The 21,345-nt window shown below is 54.5% G+C and overlaps 1 protein-coding gene across 2 annotated transcripts in view; it reads right to left on the bottom strand.

Moving 5' to 3' along the window:
* Positions 1–235: 235 nt before the first annotated feature.
* RABEP1 (rabaptin, RAB GTPase binding effector protein 1) overlaps positions 236–21,345 on the bottom strand; it is a 103,174-nt gene continuing 82,064 nt past the window's right edge. For both annotated transcript variants that reach the window (XM_043582755.1, XM_043582756.1), the window contains 10 exons: positions 17,496–17,969; positions 16,251–16,355; positions 15,052–15,168; positions 9,742–9,840; positions 6,448–6,588; positions 3,551–3,740; positions 3,030–3,085; positions 2,719–2,817; positions 1,903–2,019; positions 236–1,131 (listed from right to left, as the gene is read on the bottom strand). In XM_043582755.1, coding sequence (XP_043438690.1) covers positions 1,030–1,131; positions 1,903–2,019; positions 2,719–2,817; positions 3,030–3,085; positions 3,551–3,740; positions 6,448–6,588; positions 9,742–9,840; positions 15,052–15,168; positions 16,251–16,355; positions 17,496–17,969 — 1,500 coding nt within the window. In that variant the 3' untranslated portion in view covers positions 236–1,029. The remainder of the gene's footprint in view (positions 1,132–1,902; positions 2,020–2,718; positions 2,818–3,029; positions 3,086–3,550; positions 3,741–6,447; positions 6,589–9,741; positions 9,841–15,051; positions 15,169–16,250; positions 16,356–17,495; positions 17,970–21,345) is intronic.

The following is a 21,345-nucleotide window of genomic DNA, read 5'->3' on the forward strand; positions in this document are numbered from 1 at the left end:
GCTTGTGAGGCCATGTGGAGCCCACCTGCTCAAGGACACCTTCCCCACAAAGGGAAGGAGCCGAACCTGACAGGCACCAACGGCCGCACTGACTGGTCCCCCAGGGACACACGGGACCTACACTGAGAGAGGGAAACAGAAACTAGGTACCTTGTCAACCCAGTCACGTGTCTGTACTGGATGCCTCAGACTACCCGGCCCGCCGATGGGAGTTGAAAAGAAGGCAGCAGATTGGTAAGTTTATACTAGATGTCAGACATAGCTTGCTTTATTATTATTATTTTTCCACTGATCCAGTAACTAAACTAAAACGGTTTTCAAGAGTAGACGTGCCAGTTCAGCTTAACCCTGGTACCTGCGGGCCCACGAGATGCATCCGGGCGGCAGAGAAAGTGCTTCCGGTCTCTTGTGCTTTTCCTTTAACCTCAGCTTCCGACACAGAGAGCGCCCAGCCTCGCTTTCCAGTCCTCGCGGTTAATCCAGCCCCTGAACTGGTCTCGTCTGCCACCGTCGGGCACACTCGGCAAGCCTCAGTAGCATCTGCGGCCTCCGACGCGAGAGAAGATGGCAGGAGAGAGACACACGGAGCTCGGAAATTCGGTCACTAGCCAACGGTCTGCTCTCAACCTTCGTATTTTAATATAAAATATTCATACGGCAAACAACACGTCTGTGTGCTAGCTGGGGGCTGTTACTGGTGAGCGCTGGGCGACAGGAAAAGGAAGCGCTCTCTCCGGCATCGAGGAACGGGAAAGGTCATTCCAAACGCGACTGGGATGTTGCTTTCAAGGCAGGGACATCTTACAGCAGCACTTCCTCTGTCACCCCCGAGTCCCGTTCCCGTCCGTCAGCGTCCCCGTTGGGAAGTCCTGCTCGCGGCTCCCGTGCCACAGCCTTCTCCCGCCACGGGTGAGCCTCGCTCCTGTCCTCCTGTTCTGTGACTTCTTCAGTTAAGAGTTAAAGAATAATTAATGTTGCTCTAAAGAGGAGTTAAAAGCCCAGGGTGCGGGCCACGTCCTGCGGCGGGTGTCATGTCTCCGGGAGCTGGTTGATGTCCGTCAGCTTGGTGTCGTTGAGAATCGCCCGGATCCTCTCCAGGGAGCCCGCTTGCCGGATTCGCTCCAGCTGCACCTGGGGGGCGACAGTGAGTCAAGTGCGTGGCCTCCTGTCGGGCCTGGCCCGTTGGCTCACCGAGACTGGTCACCGCAAGAACGAGCACATGCCAAAGACAACCCCCTCTGGGGCACCCCGGGGGCTCCGTCAGTTAGGTGTCCGACTCTCGATCTCACAGCTTTGTTGGTTCAAGCCCCACATCGGCCTCTGTGAGGACAGTGTGGAGCCAGCTTGGGATTCTCCCGCTCCCTGCCCCTCCCCTGCTCATGCTCTCTCAAGATAAGTTTAAAAAAAGGCTAACCCCCCAAAGCTGTGTCCAGCAGGCCCCGTGAGGTGCTAGGACCACGGGAAGGGGGAGGAGGCTGGACCCCTGAACCCCAACACTGTACAGCTGAGTCATAAGAAAACACAAGAACCCAGCTTCGAGGGTTTGGAACCATATACTGTCACTGTAGGTTTCCGTCAGGGGACCTAGGGAAGGGAACGCAGGGTGCATGCCAGGGGGTACGCGGTACTGGGGACAAGGAGCCACGGTACTTCAGGGACCTGAGGACACAACATGTAAAAGGCTCTCGGACAGAGAAACCAAGCGTAGGGACGGGCCCGGCGGGAGGGGTGTCAGCGGTACACCGAAGACGGGGCGCTTTGCCGGGAGACGGACCTCGTGGCCAGTGCCACCCGGGCGTCCGGCCCGCGGGGTTGTGCATCTGCTCACGCCTCTACCCTGCTAGCTACTGGTGGCGTCGAGTCCGGGCCCGGCAGGTTGCCGGGGGTCCCCACGTGCCTCACCTGCAGGGTCTGAGAAAGCTTCACAAAATCCCTCTGTACTTGCTCGCTGACGTCTAGTTCCGTCTGCAGCCTCTGAGCTTTGTTCTTCTCCTCAAACAGGAGCTGTTCCACAGTCGCCTACAAAACACGAGTTTTGCCTGAGAATTAATGCCAAGGAGCCGCAGGTCCCAGTCCTCTGGGACAGCCAGGGACCCGGGGGAGGGGTGGGGTCCCCCGCAGCCCGTCAGGCTCCCTCCGCGGGCACGGCTGGCGGCGGCCTACAAGCTTGCTCTCGGTCGCCCTAAGATGGCCGGAAGTGAAAGCCAAGCCCCCCCCTCCGTCCCGCCGCTCACCCTCACCCCTCGTGGCCCGGGGACCACGACTCATCAGCAAAAGGCGGAAAGCAGCTGCTAAGATCTGGAGCTTTCCCGGCAACGTGGACAGAAACTTCGGAATTAACCAGGACAATCCACACACCCAGAAGTCTGTGCACTCGGAGGTGTGACCCCGCGGCTCCAGGGGACCCTTCTAGGAATCCTGCCCCACGGTCAAGCCCACGCACTGGGGTTGTATCTGGACTCCCCTTGGGCGGCAGACACTGGGGAGGTCGGGCACGCGGAAGGACGCGGTGACGGAAGGGCCTCCGGCTGCGGGCGGGGCCCGGGACACGGGCGTGACCCGACTCCAGCAAGGGCATCTCGTCCTCCTTCCGCAAGCGGGGAGCCTCGGTGGCTCTCGGGGGCCCTGTGCTGAGCTGCGGCGCTCCTCCCCAAACAGGCAGGATGTGACTCCCTGTGCCTGGCACGACTGTCACTAAATGATCAATGACCGTGTCACCTTTGCGGCCGTCTCCTTCCTCAACTGCTCTCCCAACGTGCTCTTCGTCTCCTGCACGCTCTCCAGCTGCCGAGACTTCTCTCTCAGCGACGACTCCAGCTGTGGCATAAAGACGGACCCGGGAGCTGAGGACCCACCCGGGAGCTGAGGACCCGCCCGGGGCCCCCGCGGCCCTCACCCCGAGGGCCTCCCAGCCGCTCCTTGCAGCGGGACCTGGCCCGACTCTGGTCTGTCGCCTGTGTCCAGCCAGGGGGTGCCACCACCCCCCCGCCGGCCGCCCATGGGGTGAATGTGACATTCGTGACACTCACCTGTCCTTTTTCCACTCTTATTCTTTCTAGTTCGGCTTTTAGGCTAGAAACGGAGGCTGGAAGGGAAAGGGAGCAGCGCCAGCACTCACTGATTATTTTGCACATTCACGTTTTCGCTTACGCCCCGTCCCCCGTCCCCCGTCCCCTGCGGCTCAAACTGAAAGGGGTCAGACCCTGATCCCGGGGAACCGACGCCCTTCAACAACCCCACCAGCCGGCAGCGGCCTCAAGCCCAAGCGCCGGCAGAGGCCACGCGGACACAGCGTGGCGTGGACCGTGTGGACACCAAACGTCCCCGTCGAACTCGGGAGGAGGGGGCGGTGGCCCAGCGGGGCTCTCCTGACACGGGGCTCTTGGAGGGAGGGAGCGGCCTCTGTCGTTAAGGCCCAGTTGCATCTGGATTCGCTCCGGACGAGTCGCAAGTGAGAACCCTTCCTACGCTCCTTCCTGCACTTGCCCTCTGCGTTTCCTGGGGCCCCCGTCCCCGCGACCCGTGCCCCCGCGCCGCAGCCCGCCTTCACCTAGCTCTTCCTTGCAGTTTTCTATCTCCAGCTGCAGAGTCTCTTCCAGATTCTCCTTCAGACACTGCTCCGCCTGAATCTGCTCCTTCAGGAACAGGATCTCGGCCTTGAGCTTCTCCTCCGTGTGCTCCGCCGCGGTGCGCACGTGCACGATGCTCTCGCGGTAGCTGAGGGCCAGTTCCCGCAGCGCCTGCACCGGGGACACGCGTTACTGCGCTGGCGGGGCGGCCACACGTCTCCCGCGACCAGAACCTCGGGGGTTTCGCGCTGTTCGCTCGCTGCGACTCGGCGCCAGCTCCCTGGGGGCAGGGGGCCCGCGTGCTCCCCTTCGGCACAGTGTAGATAAGACCCTTCGGGCCAAAAACGTGCCCCGTGGACCAGACAGCTCTCCCTCCAAACGGTCTCCTACGCTTTGGAAAAGTAAAACCATTCCTGACTTACAGTGTGGGGGTCACTCTGAACAGCCGGGGGCTTCCACAACCAGCTGGGGGAATCTGAGGGGAGGCAGGGGGTGAGGACCGACCAGGCGGAAACTCGGAAGCCAGCGTGGAATCGGGGCGGACCGAGCGCGTTAACTGGCTCATGTACTCACTCGAGCGCTACGCTAGGCCAGGGGCACGGACGGCAAAGAGCGGCTTTCTAAGGTGACCAGCTGTTCTTCCAGAGTAAGTTCAGTTTAAGCCTTGTTTCCCTAAACTGCGTTTTTTTCTTTAAAAAAGTTCAAGTATTTCCTAATGCTAACGTGAACACTGGGATTAATCTTAAGCTACCCACCAGAAGTACATAAAATAAATACCAGCAGTAAAAAGAGGAAGGAAAAAACGATGACCAAAACGTCCCTAAGATTGATCCCTGGGGCAGCTCGAAGAATCACGGCTTACAGGCTAGACTGGTTACATCCTTGCAGCGTTCTTGGAAGTTGTTCTAAATCGAGGAATTCCAAGTCTGGAGAGCTTGGAGAAGAGGGATCCCCTGCCCAAAGGGACAGCTCGGCAGAGGTGAAAAGTGGCCGAGAGCACAAGCAGACAGGTCCCCGCGCTTTCTCGGCCGAGATCAGCCACCAGTTCAGAAAGGAGAGCGGGTGCCCCCCCGAGCACCGGCGACCTGCAGACACGATCGGGAGGGCAGGGCGCACGCGGCGAGGGCGGCAAGGCGCCCAGTGAGTAAACAAAAACGAAAACCAGAAGTTGGTTTTTAAATAATTCTTAAAGTGGCGCCTGGGCGGCTCAGTTAAGCATCTGAGTCTAGATTTCAGCTCAGGTCACGATCTCCGAGCTCGTGAGATCAAGTTCCCACAGGGGCTCACGCTGACAGCACAGAGCCTGCTTGGGATTCTCTGCCCCTCTCCCCACTCCAGCACCTGCGCGTGTGCTCTCTCTAAAAAAGATAAAACAGAAATGATCTGGTCCTGCACAAGGAATTTGCAGACCGATTCGGCTACGGACTCTTGGGATGCTGAGAGCACGAGTGCCGGGAGAAAAGCCAGACAGGCTGGGCCTTCTCAAAGATCAGAACTTTTGTGCTTCCAAGTGCACCATCAAGGAAGTGGGAGAGAGCGTCCACGGGACGGGAGAAAACGTCTGCCGATCATTTACCCGGTAAGGGACGTGCATCTGGACTATATACTGAGCCCTCGTCACTCAGCAGTAGAAAGCGGCCAACCCAACTTAAAAACGAGCAAAAGAGGGGGCGCCCGGGTGGCTCAGTCGGGTGAGCATCTGAGTCTGGATCTCCGCTCAGGCCTCGCTTTCAGGGTGGTGAGTTGAGCCCTACGTCGGGCTCCACCAGCGTGGAGCCTACTTAAAACAAACGTGAAAAATAAAAGCGAAAGACCTGAATAGACACTCCTCCAAGGAAGACCGACGAATGCGCAACACAAGGAGAGGTGCTCGGCACCGGCCGTTAGGGGCAGCGCAAATCAGAACCACGGCGGACGCCGCTTCGTGCCCACAGGCACGACTGGAGTAAAAGCGACAAGCGCCAGCGGGGACGTGACAGATCCTCACGCGACTGCCGTGGCCTCGCAGTCCCAGTAGAAACAAACAGGTCCGTCCACGCCCAAACGTGTACACGAACGTTCACGGCAACGTTATCCGTAGCCGTCCGCGCGTGGGAGCGCCGCCAGCAGCCAGGCGGAGAAACAAACCAAACGGCCCTCCGGCGGCCAGTGGGAACGGCACCCGGGCCCCCGCTATGTGGAGTGCGGGTGAGCCTGGCGCGAGTGCCCGTGTGGAAGCCAGACACAAAAGTCACAGTCCTGGGAGCATAACAGGTTAGCGGTTGCTTCTGGCTGCGGGGAGGAGGGGAGGGGGCGGGGAGAATGAAGGGGGGGGATAAACACGTTCTGAAATGGACTGTGGTCACATCTGCGAATACCCGAAAAACCGCTGAACTGTACACATTAAACGGGTGATTTCTTTCGCATGTGATTTATATATTGGTGAAGGTTGTTTTTAATAGTTAAAAAAATTTTTTTAATGTTTGCTTATTGCTGAGAGAGAGAGAGACCGAGCACAAGCGGGGGAGGGGCAGAGAGAGAGGGAGACACAGAATCCAAAGCAGGCTCCAGCTGTCAGCACAGAGCCCGGCGTGGGGCTCGAACCCACGGACTAAGAGATCCTGACCTGACGTGAAATCCAGAGTCCACTGCTTAACCGACTGAGCCCCAGGTGCCCCGGTAAAGCCTGTTTTTAAAAAGAACTGGTAGGGGCGCTCGGCCGGCTCAGTCAGCGGAGCGTGCGGCTCTCGATCTCGGGTTGTGGGTTTGAGCCTCACGTGGGGTGTAGAGAGGACTTGGGAGCAAAGCCTTAAAAACTAAGAGAAAAGCACAAGCTGAAAGAAGCGGTAGCCGCTTCAGACGTACAAGCCCTGTGTCCGCACGGCGGGGGACGAGTTACCTCGACGGTGTCCGGGAGGATGAAGTTCTCCGCCTGCTGCAGGGACGCGTGCAGGCTGTGCTTCCCCTGCAGGCTGTCGTTGTCCTTCTGCAGCCGCGCCAGCTCTTCGGACACCCGCTCCCGGGACTGCGTCAGCACGGCCTGACACCGAGACAGAGAAGGTGAACCCCGTGCTCGCAGCCGGGCGCCACCAGGGCGGACAGCGGCGGGTGCAGGGTGGAGGCCGGGGAGGCGCGCGGAGAGCAGCCCCGGGGCCTCCGTGCGGACTTCACGCGGATTCGAGGACAGAGGTGCGAAGGGAGCATCCGGGCTCGCTCTCCACGGTCCCCACCGAAGGCTCCGAGTGGTGAGCCCCCGGCCCACGCCCCCGGCCCCGCACTGGACAAGCACCGCCATCTCTGCTGGGCGGAGGCGGCGGAGAGCGTCACGACCTCAACCAGACCGAGCGTGAGCCGCAGGACGACCGTCTCCCCCGGCATGTATTCGCCACAAGCCCGGGGACCGAGCCCCGCCTTCCTCCCCCACCACACACGTGTCACGAGCACGGCCCCGGGAGCCCAGACCCTGGAAGAGAGCACTCGGGGATCTCCGCGTGGGGGCTGCAGGGACGCCAGGCGGCTACTCTGCGTGCTGACCGCGACGCACCTTCAGGTCTTTAGGGAGGCCTTGCGTCAGTGAAGTTACTCTGTTTAAGCATGTGATAAAATCCTACAAAAGTGCTGGGTTTCTGCTCATTTTTAATACTGAGGCATTTAACTTACATGACGTACAAACGTGGAACACTCACTCCTCCAACATTTATTAGCAGCTGCCTCTCCGTCTGGGCATTTTGCTGCGCACCGGGACACGGAGACACAAGAGCGACACTGTGCCCCAGAGAAGCTCCCGGTGCAGCGGAGGGAGAACCGACCCTGACCCGGCCGAGCTGCAGGTGCGGCCAAAGAGACGGGGAGCAGCAGGGATGCAAGGACAGGCAGGGCGGGGGGAGGCGGAGAGCGCAAGAGCATGGCCCAGAGAGGGCAGCTGCTGCGTCCTCAAGGACACATAGGCTGCTGGCGGGCAGACAAGGTCTTGCACAACCTGGCAGGTTTTACTTGCACTGACTTCAGACCAGACTCAGCCGTGCTTCGGGCTCGCTCCTTCCTACCCACCCATTCACAACAAAATACCGGCGTCCAATCACTGGCATTTGAAAGAAGGGAAAGAATCAAATGCATATACTTGCTTACTTTTGTAACGAGAAAAACACAAGGATAAACCAAAAGTAAGTTAAAATGATCCTACATGGGAGGGGGCAGGAATGGGGTGAAAAGATTAGAAAACAGAAGAAATCTGAGTGTTTGCAAGCTTGCACGGTTCTGCCTTGTGAGCCGTGCTGGGTGTTCAAGGAAAAGTGAATCCAAAAGTTAATACAAACAGAAACCAATAGAGCTGATTTAAGTAACTTTTAAATACAGTACTCAGACTGTAACTCCCTAGCTGGGATACAGTCTAAGAGCCAAAAGAACCACAGAGAAACCCTGGATTTCACTTACTAATTTTGCAGTTGGTGGCCATGTTAACGGTCCTTCTGCAGCAATTCCGTCCCCACCTCGACCAAGCAGTCACCTTCACATCACCGATAACGGGGCACCCGTCAGAATGTGCGCCTCGCTGCCCTGAACTCCCGCTGAATCGGTTCATCTCCAGGCTGTTCTTGCCCAGAATCTAACCTGAATCCAATCACGGAAACAATCAGACACGCGATTCTCCCAGGCAGCCGGTCTGGACCCTTCAAAAGTGTTGACGCCATTAAAGCCAAAAACAAGTGGTGACTGCTCGAGATGAAAGGAGAGGAAACTGACAGGACATCCTGGACTGGTTCCTCCATCAAAAAGTCAAAGCAAGAAACTGGAACCACCACTGGAAACCATCATGGACTCTGGGGACAACGGCCACGCCTCTCTGTGCTGAGAAGATGTGTGTGGGCGCACCCGGCAGCACCTACTCACGGCGGCTCAGGAAACACAGGTACGTGCGTGGACGAAAGAGTGACATACCGCTGCCACGCGTGTGGAAGCGCGGCAAGATATTGACTGGTAAATCTAACTGAAGGTTTTCGGAGTGTTCATTCCGCAAACCTCTCGAGGCTGAAATCTTTTGCGATGTTAGGGGGAAACGCCAAGATCCCAACCCCTGCCGTGTCTGCGCTTCTCGGAAGGCGCACCAGAAATTGAGTTTCTTGCTCTCAGTGCAAGAACCTTCGAAGGTAACCTCCAGAAAACGGTTCCCGGGACCTCAACCTCATGCAACACTCCTCCAGTGTCACCCACAACACACTCGCTTAAAGCGGAATCCACTGAAAAGTGTTTGCGAAGGCAGCCGGGGCTTAGAGGGCACGCGGGGAAGAGTTGAGGGAGGACAGAGAGGAGCACGGAGGCTAATGGGATGACACTTGTGGGCATCCCCAGTGGTTTCTAGGCAACGACTATGATCTCGAATTCTCTGAGCACTGAAAAGACCCTACACTCCCTCGTCAGTGACTAGAAGGACAGCTCCTCACGAGACCAGGGCCAGAATTCGGGGATCGCCTCAAAGGCCACTCGGCTGCTGACCCAATGCCGATCAGAAACAGCATCTCCATGCGGCCGGAGGCGTCTCTTCCCCGTCAGGAGGCAGCTCCGGGGGATCACCCAGCAGCCCCGGCCCTGCCATCATCTACGAAGGGCCCTCAGACGCAGGCTCCGACTCAGGAAAAGCACGAACCCAGCACATGGAACCAGTCTGGGGAGAGGCAAGGCCCAAATCTGGGGGGCTACTCTGCAGGGGTCCCAGCCAGCCCTTCGTCAAGAAGCTCTCTGCTCCCAACCCCCTCAGGGCAGACGGCCTTCTGGAAGCTTCTCCATGCCGTCAGGATACCTGTGAAATGAATCGGACTGCTTTAAATAAACGAGCTGTTGAGGAAAAGTGCAGGACTGTTCAAAAACTCCATCTGTTGGGCTTTGGGAGATTTCGATATTCAGCATGTACTTGGAACCCACAATTAAAGGTTAGTCCAAAGTTTACTCTGTTGAGGTTTCCGAAAGCAGAAAAGTAAAGCAAGTTAAAGGTAAGAATATGTTTTGGTCACAAAGGCAGGTCTGCAAAACAGCTGCAGCTTCACATGACCTTGTCTGGTACAGATGTCACTTAGGCCCCGGACAACGGAACAGTGTAACCACCTGGCCAGGAAGGTAAAGTAGCAGAGAGGATTTCAAGACAAAACAAAAAGGAATATATTTCACATAGTTAACGTTTATTGAAACACTGACTTACCATCTGTTCCTGAACATCCCTTTTTGCCTGCGAAAACCCCTGCTGTAAGTCCTCAAGCAAGAGCTCAGACGCTTGGGCTCTTTGGACAAGCGCAGAGATCTTAAAAGAAAAAATGCACACACAGAAAATAGTCAGGAACCTGGTTATTCTGAAACTTACCGTCCCACCCCTGCTCGTCTGCTGCCCAGAACTGACGCTTTATTCAATTATCGTAACCCACTCTCATCTCTATGCCCCAGAGGCGCGTACACCTTCCGCGCCTCAGACCTTCCCATCACACAGGGGCACCAACAGCTCCTGGGGCCACACCCACCGTACATGGACAGACAGCACAACAAGGACCTCCAAACACAGATGTTAATACATGCTACCTACTTTACTCTTAAAGGAGCCTTAAAAAAAAAAACAAAAAAAAACAAAAAAAAAAAACTCAATAAAAATTTTGAAACTGTCCACACAAAAAAAAGCAGCATAAAGCTTAAATGAATCTTCTCTGAACTAGCTTTAATCTTCGAAGATGATTTACTTCAAAGTGAGAAACACATGAGTAACATTACCAAACTCTGAACTCTAATGTCTATTTATTTTTGAGAGAGAGACACACACACAGAGCACGAGCTGGGGAGGAACAGAGAGAAAGGAGGAGACACAATCCAGAGCAGACTCCAGGCTCTGCACTGTCAGCACAGGGCCTGACGCGGAGCTCGAACCCATGAACCATGAGATCATGGCCTGAGCCAAAGTCAGATGCTTAACCAACTGAGCCACCCAGGAGCCCCTAAACTCCCTGAGAATGTTCATGTGAAAGTTGGTGACTCATACATAATAATCAAAATAAATTTGTTTAGACGTTTATTTTTTTAACGTATTGATTTCTTTCGAGACAGAGCGGCGGGGGGGGGGGGGGGGCAGAGACAGGGAGAAAGAGAATCCAACAGGCCCGCGATGTCAGTTCAGAGCCCAACGCGGGGCTGGAACCCACGAACTGTGAGATCATGACTTGAAATCAAGAGTGGGACACTTAACCGACTTAGCCACCCAGGCTCCCGTGTTTAGGTGTTTACAGAATTATTATTGCCAGAATTCTGCTGCCAGTAATGGCAGATTGGGTCATGTGAACCAAACCTCCTATTGAGAATTAAGAAAACCAGACAAAAATATGAAAGGTATCTACCCAAAGGCACCAGAGAACAAAACAAAAGGAATCACAGAGCCGAGGACCAGAATCAGGACCCCCGGAGGGAGGGTGGAGCAAAGCAGCATCTGGAACAATCCTCTCTAGAAGCACGTGCCAGTCCCAAGAGAAACAGGGGACACGGGAAGCTGAGCACCCCACGACAGAGTGACAACAGAGAAGAGTGCAGAACCCACGATGCAAAGGGACCCTGGTAAGCACACTGCACTTTGGACTGGGTCCCCAGAAGGCTGCATCCTAGGGTAAGGGAAGAATTTAAAGTAACCCAACCTTCACAAGTTCAGAAAACGTCAATTTCTATGTCTGGTTCGGGTGGCCCAAGATTGTTAGCACCACCAGTTCCTTGCCTCTCATCAGGAAAACGGCTTTATGTTATTCCATCATATTCACATACAGCGTCAAGCACACAAGAAAAATGCACAAAGAAAGGACAAGAACAAAAAGAAACAAAAAAAACCCAAAACAGGTAGCAGAAACACCTAAAATGAATCCAGATGTGTGGATTATTGGAGACAGACTTTTAAATAAACTATATTTGACTTGTTCAGAGATTTAAAAGACAGAATTTAGAATTTCCAGAGAACTGGAAACAATGGAAAATGACTAAGTGGAAAAAAAAATCAATTAAATTAAAAATTCAGTGGATGAATTTAACAGATTAGACCCATCTGAAGAGAAAATTAGTGAACTGTAAGACAGATCTGAAGAAAATAAAGACAAGAGACAGAAAACACAGAAGAGGCTTAAAAAGCCATATAGATTAAAACATGAAGGTCTCACATATATAAACCTTTAAAGAAATATGGCCAATGGAAAAATGACCAGGAGAGCAAAAAATAATTTCCCTGTAACTTCACTCCTAGATACCCTCCAGAGAAACGAGGCCACACACCCACCAAAGACACACAGAAACATTAGAAAACGTATTCGTTCACAACAGCCAGAAACTAAATACAATCCACGTATCCCTCAACTGCAGAATGGATCGGACACCGATATCCAACTACTGATACACAGAGCAACACGCAGGAGTTTCAAAGAATCGTCAATCAACGACCAGATGTGAAAGGTTCCGCACGACAGGATTCCATTGATATGAAGTTCAAGAACAAGCACTACAAACAGTGTCGGGAGTCAGAATACCGCCTGCCTCTAAGTGCAGGCAGGCCAGGTGTTTATTTGGAAAGCGCATGAGTGTACTAGAAAGTTCTGCATCTTGCTCCAGGCGATGATCACCCTGGTTACGTTTTTTCACATGTTAAAATTCATCCAATTTTACGCTTGAGGTTTCTATACTTTATGTCTAGCTCAATAAAAGCAAGGTTTTAAAAGATTCATAATGGCTTATGATGTAAGACATCAATTCAGGAATCCAAGAAACCCTGTGAACCCCAAAAGCAGGAGAAATATGAAAAAAATACACATAGGTACAGCACAGTAAAACTGCTAAAACAAAAGCCAAAAAGAACATCCTTAAAATAGCCAGGGGAAAAAATAACATTATACCCTCAAAGAAGCAATAGTAAGACTGACAGCCGACTTCTCATCAGAAACACGGAAGCCAGAAGCAATGAACAGGAACTTCAAAGCGCTAGAAGAAAACAGCGTGAGCGCTCGGAATTTCACAGCCAGCCAAGTACCCTTCTTGAAGGTGGAAACGTAAAAATCCATCTAATGAACAAAAATACGAGAGACTGGAAACTTCCAAGATGGACTAAACCCACCGCGGCCTTTCTCTACCCTGATGATGACTAAAGACTCTGGATAAATACAAAGGGCAGGGACCCAAGGATGCTGAACACTGAGCAGAAGCAGAAGGTTTAGAAAAGGAAGTCCAAGCGGGAAGAGCACCAGGATGGAATTTACTGCTTACGGGGCAGGGGGGCGGCTACTTCTCAGCAGCAGAGCATCTCAGCGGACAAGACTCCACCGACCACAGCACCAGCGCAGGGTCCCCGCAAGCTCAACAACAAGGGCGCGTTCTCAGGGAGGAGGGTGAGAGAAAGGGTCCCCGCACAGGTCCCACACCCGCCCCTGCGCTACACAAATGAACACGTCCGAAGGCTTTGCAAAGACGTTAAAAACCAAGCTGGTGTTAAAGCACCACTCACAGGGGGCAAGTCACAACCTGCTAACTGAACTTAATCAGATGAACAGAACCCGGAGTCGCACACACAATATCCACAGCTCCCAGGATACAATCTAGGAGCACCTGGCATCGAGAGAATCAGGAAAACGGGCCCCATTCTCCAGGGAGAAGGAACACACACACGCCGACCCCATGACAGCGCGGGGGAGTCATCAAAGGCTGTGACGCGGGTATTGTAACTGTGCTGCGTGAGGCAAAAGTAAATGCTTTGAAATGAATGAAAACATAGTTCTCAGCAGGGAAATAAAAACTTAAAAAAGCAGCAAGTGAAAAATTTACTATCAATCACAGCACGGAAATTGGCACCAATGGAAGAGAGTCCTAACCCTGACCCCACACACATACTCACTTGACGAGTGACAAAGGTGACCTCGCAGAGCAGCAGGAAAAAGCTGATCTTCTCACTAAATGTACAGGAACTGGCTATCCATTTGGAAAAATTAAATCTTTACCTCACCTATAGTATATACATAAAAGTCAGTTCTGGATGGATTTTTAGATAGAAACGTGACTACATACCGAATATATATGAAACGTCCTTATGATCCCAGGACAAGAAGACATTCTTAAAAAACAAAACAACACACAGAACAAACATCAGCAATCATAAAGGACCAATGGGGTGTCTCTGAGTGGCTCAGTCGGTTGGGCATCCAACTCTTGATTTTGGCTCAGGTCACGATTTCACGGTTTGTAGGTCTGAGCCCCCCATCGGGCTCTCTGCTGACAGTGCAGAGTCTGTTCGGGGTTCTCTGTCCCTCTCTCTCTGCCCCACCACTATTCGTGCTCTCTCTCAAAATAAATAAACTTTAAAAACAAAAGATCAATAAATTTGACTACACGAAAGTTAAAAACTTCTGTTCAAAAAGACACCACTAAAATACCGAAAACATAAAGCGCTGATGAGAAGACATTTGTCCCACATATCACCAAGAGGCTCTAGTAAGGTTACGTAAAGAATGTCTAACAAATCAGAAAAATAACCAAAAATAAATAAAACCAAAATAGACGACACAAGAGAAAAATCAGCATAAGGCTTGAGAAGGAATCACACACACACTGACGCCCCATGGCCGATAAACACCAGAAACGCTAAGTACCCACAGCAGTCATCAGAACTGAGCCCCAGTGCACCACCCACCCACCCAAATGGCTACAATTAAAACAACAAAACGAAGTCACTGGGCCCCAGGAATCACTCCCACGCGCTGCTACAAGCTGTGGAAAGCTGGCATCATCACCTACTGGAGTTGAACACAGTTTGGACACTGACCCAGGCTGCCCACTCCTGGCATCTACACAGCAGGAGCACAGGCCACCGGCCCGACACAGACCTTTCAGAGAACAATTACTCCTAATTCCCCAGAGCCGGAAACCGGCCCAGCGCCCGTCAGGACGGACAGACTGACGCACGGGCACAAAGGCTCAAGGAGAACACAGCGTGGCCACAGGCACCGGGCCAGACTCTCAGGACGCACGAGGAGGGACGGGGACAAGAACACACACCACCGATCCGATGACGTCGAAGTCAGGACAAGGGTTGTCCCCTCTGGCGAGGGGGAGGGGGGTCCCGGAGCCCTGGCTCGGGTTCCATTACGCGATCTTGGCAGTGCTCACACAGAGGTTAGTTCCGGTAAGTCTGCTAGATCTGTGTATGTCTCAGAGCTTTCCATTTGCACACTTTTCAACAGTCAGAGCATAACTGGGATCGCTCCTGTCAGGAAGGTGTTTTGTGCAGCAGGAAAAAACTAGTAAAAATCAAAGGGGAAAGGAGAACCCGAGCCTGACGACATTCACTAACCAGTTATTGCCCATCTATAGATATAGATGTATGCTTTTTTAAAAGAAATCTGTAAATCAGCAGCAGAAAAAGGTCAGTAAGAGATCTTCGCTATCTGGGGACGAGAACCGCCGGGTCTCGAGGCCTAGATGACACACGCGTGTCCTCCGCGGCGAGCGCGCGCACCTGCTGGCTGCTGTCTTCGGCGCTCCGCTTCAGCGATTCCTCCAGCTCCTGCCGGTCCCTCATCGTCTTCTCCAGCTGGTCGTTGGCTTGCCTCAGCATCACCTGCAGTTTCTTCACCTGCGCGATTTTCAGTGCCAATTAGAAGAAAGTACCGGAATTCGTTCATCAACATAAAAAAAAAAAAAAAGCCCTAATTCCAAACGTTTTAAAAATCTCAATCTCCTTTTTCTCCCTGAGAAACGGCACAGATTTGCCAATTCAGAACGAATGACCTCACGTGATGACCGCAGGGTGCGGTACGGCTAACCAGCCACTCTGCACGTGGTGATCTCGCCCTGAGTCCTTCGGGCCAGGGCCCCGCCCCCTCACCCTGGCCCATCCTCTGCCTTCCCGTCTGCAGTCCGCACTTCCACTATGAATCGTCTACACTAAAGTCAAAACACGTTATTTCCCTACTTGGAATTTCCAACCTCGGCCCAAAGTCTTCAGGGTACAATTCAAATGCCTCCACCCCTACCCTGCCCCTCCAGGACCTCATCCTGGCCTCCCTTCACCAGCATCCTTCCCTTTGCCTCCAGCCCCACGCCACCCCACCTGTGAGCTGTCCATTCTGCCGTGCCCACCGGGACCCAAGTACCCCGGACCGGCGAGGGACCTGCACGGACAAAGCGTCAGCACAATGCCCACCGAAGGGACTGGATGATGCCAGAAGAACTCCTCTTTCTCCTACGGACTCTGACAAGCCTGCTGTCCTGAGGTCCTACGTTTCCTGAATGCTGCTGACGAGTCGCGATCAGACACCCAGACAGGCGCTCGTCAATCTCTGCACACCCCGTCGACCAAATCTCAATGTCTGTGACCCCATAAACTAATCTCAACGGATGCACACGTTTCTGACAAGGAGTAGGCGGTAAGCGATGAGGATGCGCCCCTCTCCCACCACGTCGGGAAGCACGTCCTGTCGGCGACCACGCCGGGAGCGCGTGCCCCGCGGCGCTCCTGCTCCTGCTACCCGGGGGCCGAGCCCCCCACGTGGTGCCGGGCGAGCTGGGCCGGCTGGGCTCCAGTGTGCGCTCACCGGAAACAGAAGTGACGCTGCACGCACCGGGCCGCCGCGCGTGTGACGCGGATGCACTTCAGGGAGCAGATGGGCGCCCCTGGTGCCAACCCCAGCCGCCCACCCGGCCGAGCACACCCACCTGGTCTCGGGTCTCGGCCTCCTGAGTCTGAATCCCTTGCAGCTGTGTCTCGTAATTGGAACACATGTCACAGCGCCTGCCGAGTTTGTTTCCAGCGTTATGTACCTGAAGGCACCAGAACGACGTCTCACCGGGCAGAACGAGGTGCTCCTACGTCGTGTACATGAACACGTGCACAGCCTGACCCGTGTCACTCCGAGAACGACACGGGGGAGGTGGCTTCTGCAGAGACTTGCAGCAAGAAGCTATGATACAGGGTCCCCAATTCGAGTATGATCGGAGACCGAGGGACCCACCTTATAACCGGGTGGCCAAGGGCCGCAAAACACCTCGTCTGAGAAAAACGCAAGGCAAGAGGTGCCAGGCCGGGATGGTCCCAGCCTAGGTGGGTGCTGCCGACCAAGGGCAGGGGGGAGGGGTGCGGGGAGCAACCAGCACCCCCTCCCCCCCACCACTACCACACGGAGGCAGCCCCAACGCGAACCACCCGGAGCGCCCTCTCTAGCGCGTGTTTCACACGAGGCCGTGGGGAGCAGTTTCTGTCAGGCTAGTCAGCGATCCCACTCATGGATCCACAGCTGCTCACAGGGACGTGGCCCCGGGGAAAGAAAGCACTAGAAGTCACAACACCTGGCCTCTGACCCACGTCTCCCTGCTCGGAGGAGAAACCCAAGCGTTTCTTGTGGCCTGAGACCAACCCTCACCTGCAGACCGGAGACAACGTCATCACTACCCAAGGTTCGAGCAGGCAGGGCGTGGGACGGTGGGGACGGCGAGGACAGCTCCGTCACCTCCGAGGCCACGTGCGAGTGCGCACGGACACTTCCGGCTCCCAGTCGTACGTCTACATTCGCCAACGCTCGCGGGAGGCAAGTTAACCCGTCCAGTGTTTCCCACCCCCTCCTCCAGCCCACCCGCAGCACCAAGTGCCAACAGCATGTGTGCTTTGCACGTCCAGGGAGTGAGCAGGAGTCTGCCAAGCGAACCACATCCGGGCTGCGCCAGCGTAATCTCGGCCGTGCCCCGGCTTCAGGCGGGACACCAGGCGGAGGGGGGGTCACGCTCTGCGTGACTAGAGGCCCCTGCTCTGCCACGGTCACCGGGAGCAGCGGGAGCGCAGCATAACAGGCCGAGGACGCGTGTGCACGGCGACCCCAGGGGTGCCTCTCGAGTGAACACCAAATCCCAGAGCTACCCGGGAGCCCTCCAAGCGGACAAGAGGGGAAAAGTCAGAGAGCAGCTCACCTCCTTCTGCAGGAGATTCCACTCTGTCTCGCTGACTAAGCGGTAGCCGCTGGGGGACACGTACGCACTCTCCACACCCTGGGTGACGCTGGAGAGGAGGGACGCGGTCTCTTCCTGCTCTGGTGTCATGGCCTTGATTGCTCTCTCCTGGTCTTTGGTTAACATAAACCCACTTGGCATCTGCAGCGACCCCAGGGAGGCGGTGTCGAAGTTCTCAGACACCGAATCCGCTCCCACCAACGGCCCAAAATCCGACTCGTCCAGGTTTCCAGCAGACTTTGCCTTGTAGTTGTACCCCAAAGCTTTGGATTGCAGCGAGCCCGAAGGCCCCAGGCTGTCCGTGGACTGTGCTCTCCTGAGGCCGTCTTTAAACGTGTCGCTGTCCGATTTACTGAACGGGTCTCCAGACGGCAACAGCAGGTCTGCATCTAAGGAGTGCACGGAGCCGCGGGTGCTATCCAGGCGCTCCTGATCCTGAGATGGGAGAACGCACAGCGCCCAGTTAGACGACTCTCTAGACTCAGAAAAGCTACCGTACACGTTACGTAGGACGACCGTTAGCACGCTCCTCCACGCGCTCTGAACATTTACGGAGTGTCTGGTACGTGCTGGGCACTAAACCAGGCACGCGGTACAACTGCAACCCTCACCTCGACGTGTTCACAGTTTCGTGCAAAAAACTAACAAGCCAGCAGGCTATCAGAATGCCCTCGGTAATAAAATTACAGGCCAGAGACCCGTACTGGATGTTCTGGGGCCTCAAGGAGGGGCTTCGGCCCGGACGGAAGGGGTCAGGGAAGGGCTCCTTGAAGTTCAGGGTCAGGTGTGCTGAGTGGGAGGTGCCTGCTGCATAGCCACACGGAGATACCCACCCAATGGACGGACGTAGTCTTTAGAGGCCGGAGAGTGACCACCATATAATGATAGAGCGTCCACAGCAAATCAGAACCCCTAGGAGGAACACCAAACCTGTCCACTTGGGGGACGGACAGAGGAAGGAGTAGCCTAAGTAGAAGGGAAATGAGGAGAATGTCGTGTGCCGGAAGATGTAATCAACACATCAGATGGGGCGCACTTGTGAAAGGAACGAGACGCAAAAGGTACCACGCTGTGTGATCCCATCCACGTGAAACACCTGGGACAGGTGAGTCCACAAAGGCTGGAAAACAAATCAGTGGTTGCCAAAGGCTGAGGGGAAGGAAACCGGGCAGTGGCTCCTTAGTGGATGTGGGGTCTCCTCTGCGGGGATGAAAACGTTTTTTTGTTTGTTTACATTTCGAGACCAGACTGAGATGCTGGTTGCACAACGCTGTGTATGTACTTAAATGCCACTGAATCGCGCGCTTGTAATGGCTAATTTTACGATGCGTGGATTTCATCTCAATTAAAAACCGCCTGGTGCAGCCCATTCCCAGTTAAGAAATGCACACAGTGCTTCCAGACGCAACCACACAGTTACCGGGAAAATCAGAAAGCGAGAAAAAAGTCGTAGGTTTTTCTTGAAATTCAGTGTATTCAATTTAAAGGACTAGTCTTTATTTTAACATAACATCCTGTCTACTTCATATTGTTTAATGATTTTAGGTTTGCTTATTTATTTTGAAACAGAGTGCAAAGAGTGGGGTGCTGTCAACACAGAGCCCAACACGGGGCTCAAACCCACAAACCGTGAGATCATGACCTGAGCCAAAGTCAGGCGCTTAACTGAGCCTCCCAGGCGCCGCTAAAAATGCTTTCGACCTTAAATTCGGCAGTTCTCTCCCCGAAGGCATCAGTAAGTCCGTGATGATTTTTGCCCAGGGAAGAGTTCCATATAACGGCAATATGGTATCACTTACAACGATCAAAGCTCCCAGACTAGTCAAAGACAGAACCAATGTGGCTGTTAGTCTCGCAATCCTCTTTCTGATTCTCTGTATTTTATGATGTTTTGCCACGTGAGGACCTTGCTGGCCAGGCACAGACCGCCCCTCCAAGCTACCTAGTGCCTCCAATCAATGAAAACTCACCCATGAACACACCTCTCACATACACCCGACCAGCCCCGTGTCCAGCCGCCTGTCCCTACCCTTTTCACGCTTGCCTCACTACAGTTAGCCCGTGCTCCCCTCACCCTGAAGCAGCACGGGGCCAGGTACCCGAACTGAGGACAGACGCCACCCCAAGGCCCGCCACACCGTGCACGCCAGCTGGCCTTGCCTTCCCTCCAGGAGTGTCAGAAGCGGCTGCGACCCAGGACCCCTCCCCACAACCTGCTCCTGCTGCCTCACGACCGACTCGGATGCATCTTGGGTGGCTCTACCCGGTGTGCGTGTCACACGGTCCCTAGAGACCGTGACATAAATTTCTCTTTCAATGGCACTGACCTTTAAACCTGGGCACAAATCCACGAGTACGGCCGTAAGAAATTATGGAATATTTGCACACCAAAATAGTGTCGGCCGTTAAATACCGGTTGTGGGCAAACGTTTGCAGCATGCTATCCGCTGAAACCTTTACGATGGATTTCAGTGAAAAGCAATTTACACAGAACATCACGTCCAGTTGCAACATGGGCTACGTTTAAAAAGCAAAGATAGAAACACATATATGTTAACTTTGGAAACGAAGAGAAAGAAAGAAGAGGTACACACCAAAACGCCAGTGGGGACTCTCTCTGGGCAGGAGGGTCACCCACCGGCTCTTTTTGTTTCAGAGGACCTGCCTGCACTTTGCAAGTTTTCCGCACCGAACACACGCTACTTTCGTAGTGAGAAAGGGACACTCTAATCCTGAGGCTAAACACAGGAGGTCCCACAAACTCCAATTGTCTTCAGCTAGAAATCGAGGTCCTTCAAAGCAGCACCGACTAACTTCACGTCCTCAGCTGAACATGAACCGTCAGGACACAAGGCGGGTGCACTCGGCATTCCAACCGCAAAACGCCAGCCCCGAGAGCCGAAGGTGCTGAAGAGCCAGGAAATAGTGCTGAGCACAACACATACTACAGACCAAAAGGGACACAATCAAAAGACTTTTGAAAAGCCTCATGGTAAACGACAACAAATAAATCTCCCTTTCCTGTTTTCCTGCTCAGATATTTTCTGGGAAGTCTGACGTTCTTCAAACGTTCCTGCACACGGATACCACATGATACTCGGCAGGACCCGGAAACAGCCCTTCTCCTGGGAAGCAGACTGTTGAAAGGCACTTGGCAGAATCAGGCTGCTTGGTTCCGTGTGTGCACCCCACAATGAAGACAGTGAGTGACACAGCAATGACGTCCTGCTTCTCAGCGTCCGTTAGGGTGTTTTCCCTTAAAAAAATGAGCAATCCATAAACACGGAGATAGAAGCCACGAGGACGCAGATGACACACAGCCAACACGAATCCGCACACGATCCAGAAGCACAGTCCCCGTGCCCACGGCACCGGACCCTCTCTGTCACCCTGTGTCACAGGCCAGAAAGGAGGGGCGGGGGGCAGCACGAACAAGGGTTGTGGGCATGGACACGGCGTGGGGTCGCCCAGCTGTGTAGGCCCTTCCGTGGCCAGCCAGGGGCTTCACTTTTACCCTGGGCGGGAACAAGAGCCTGTCCCCTGCTGACACAGGAGATGGCCGAGAGGACCCGGTGCCCAGAGAGAGGTGGGAGCCAGGCAGCACCCCAGGAGAGGGAGCCCGCGGCGCACAGGGCAGCACAATGGGACAGCGAGTGTGGCCACAACCGCGCGGATGACCGGGCGCTGTGGCACCCGCGCAGGATCTGCCGGGGCACGCAGGGGGCAGCGGGTGGACAGGCCGCGGACTGGCCACCTGCGGAGGTGACCGCTGAGGGGGAGGGGTGTGTCTGCGCGTGCGAGCACGGCCCCG

This window comes from Prionailurus bengalensis, chromosome E1 (assembly GCF_016509475.1).
Source record: "Prionailurus bengalensis isolate Pbe53 chromosome E1, Fcat_Pben_1.1_paternal_pri, whole genome shotgun sequence".
NCBI classification, from domain to species: domain Eukaryota; kingdom Metazoa; phylum Chordata; class Mammalia; order Carnivora; family Felidae; genus Prionailurus; species Prionailurus bengalensis.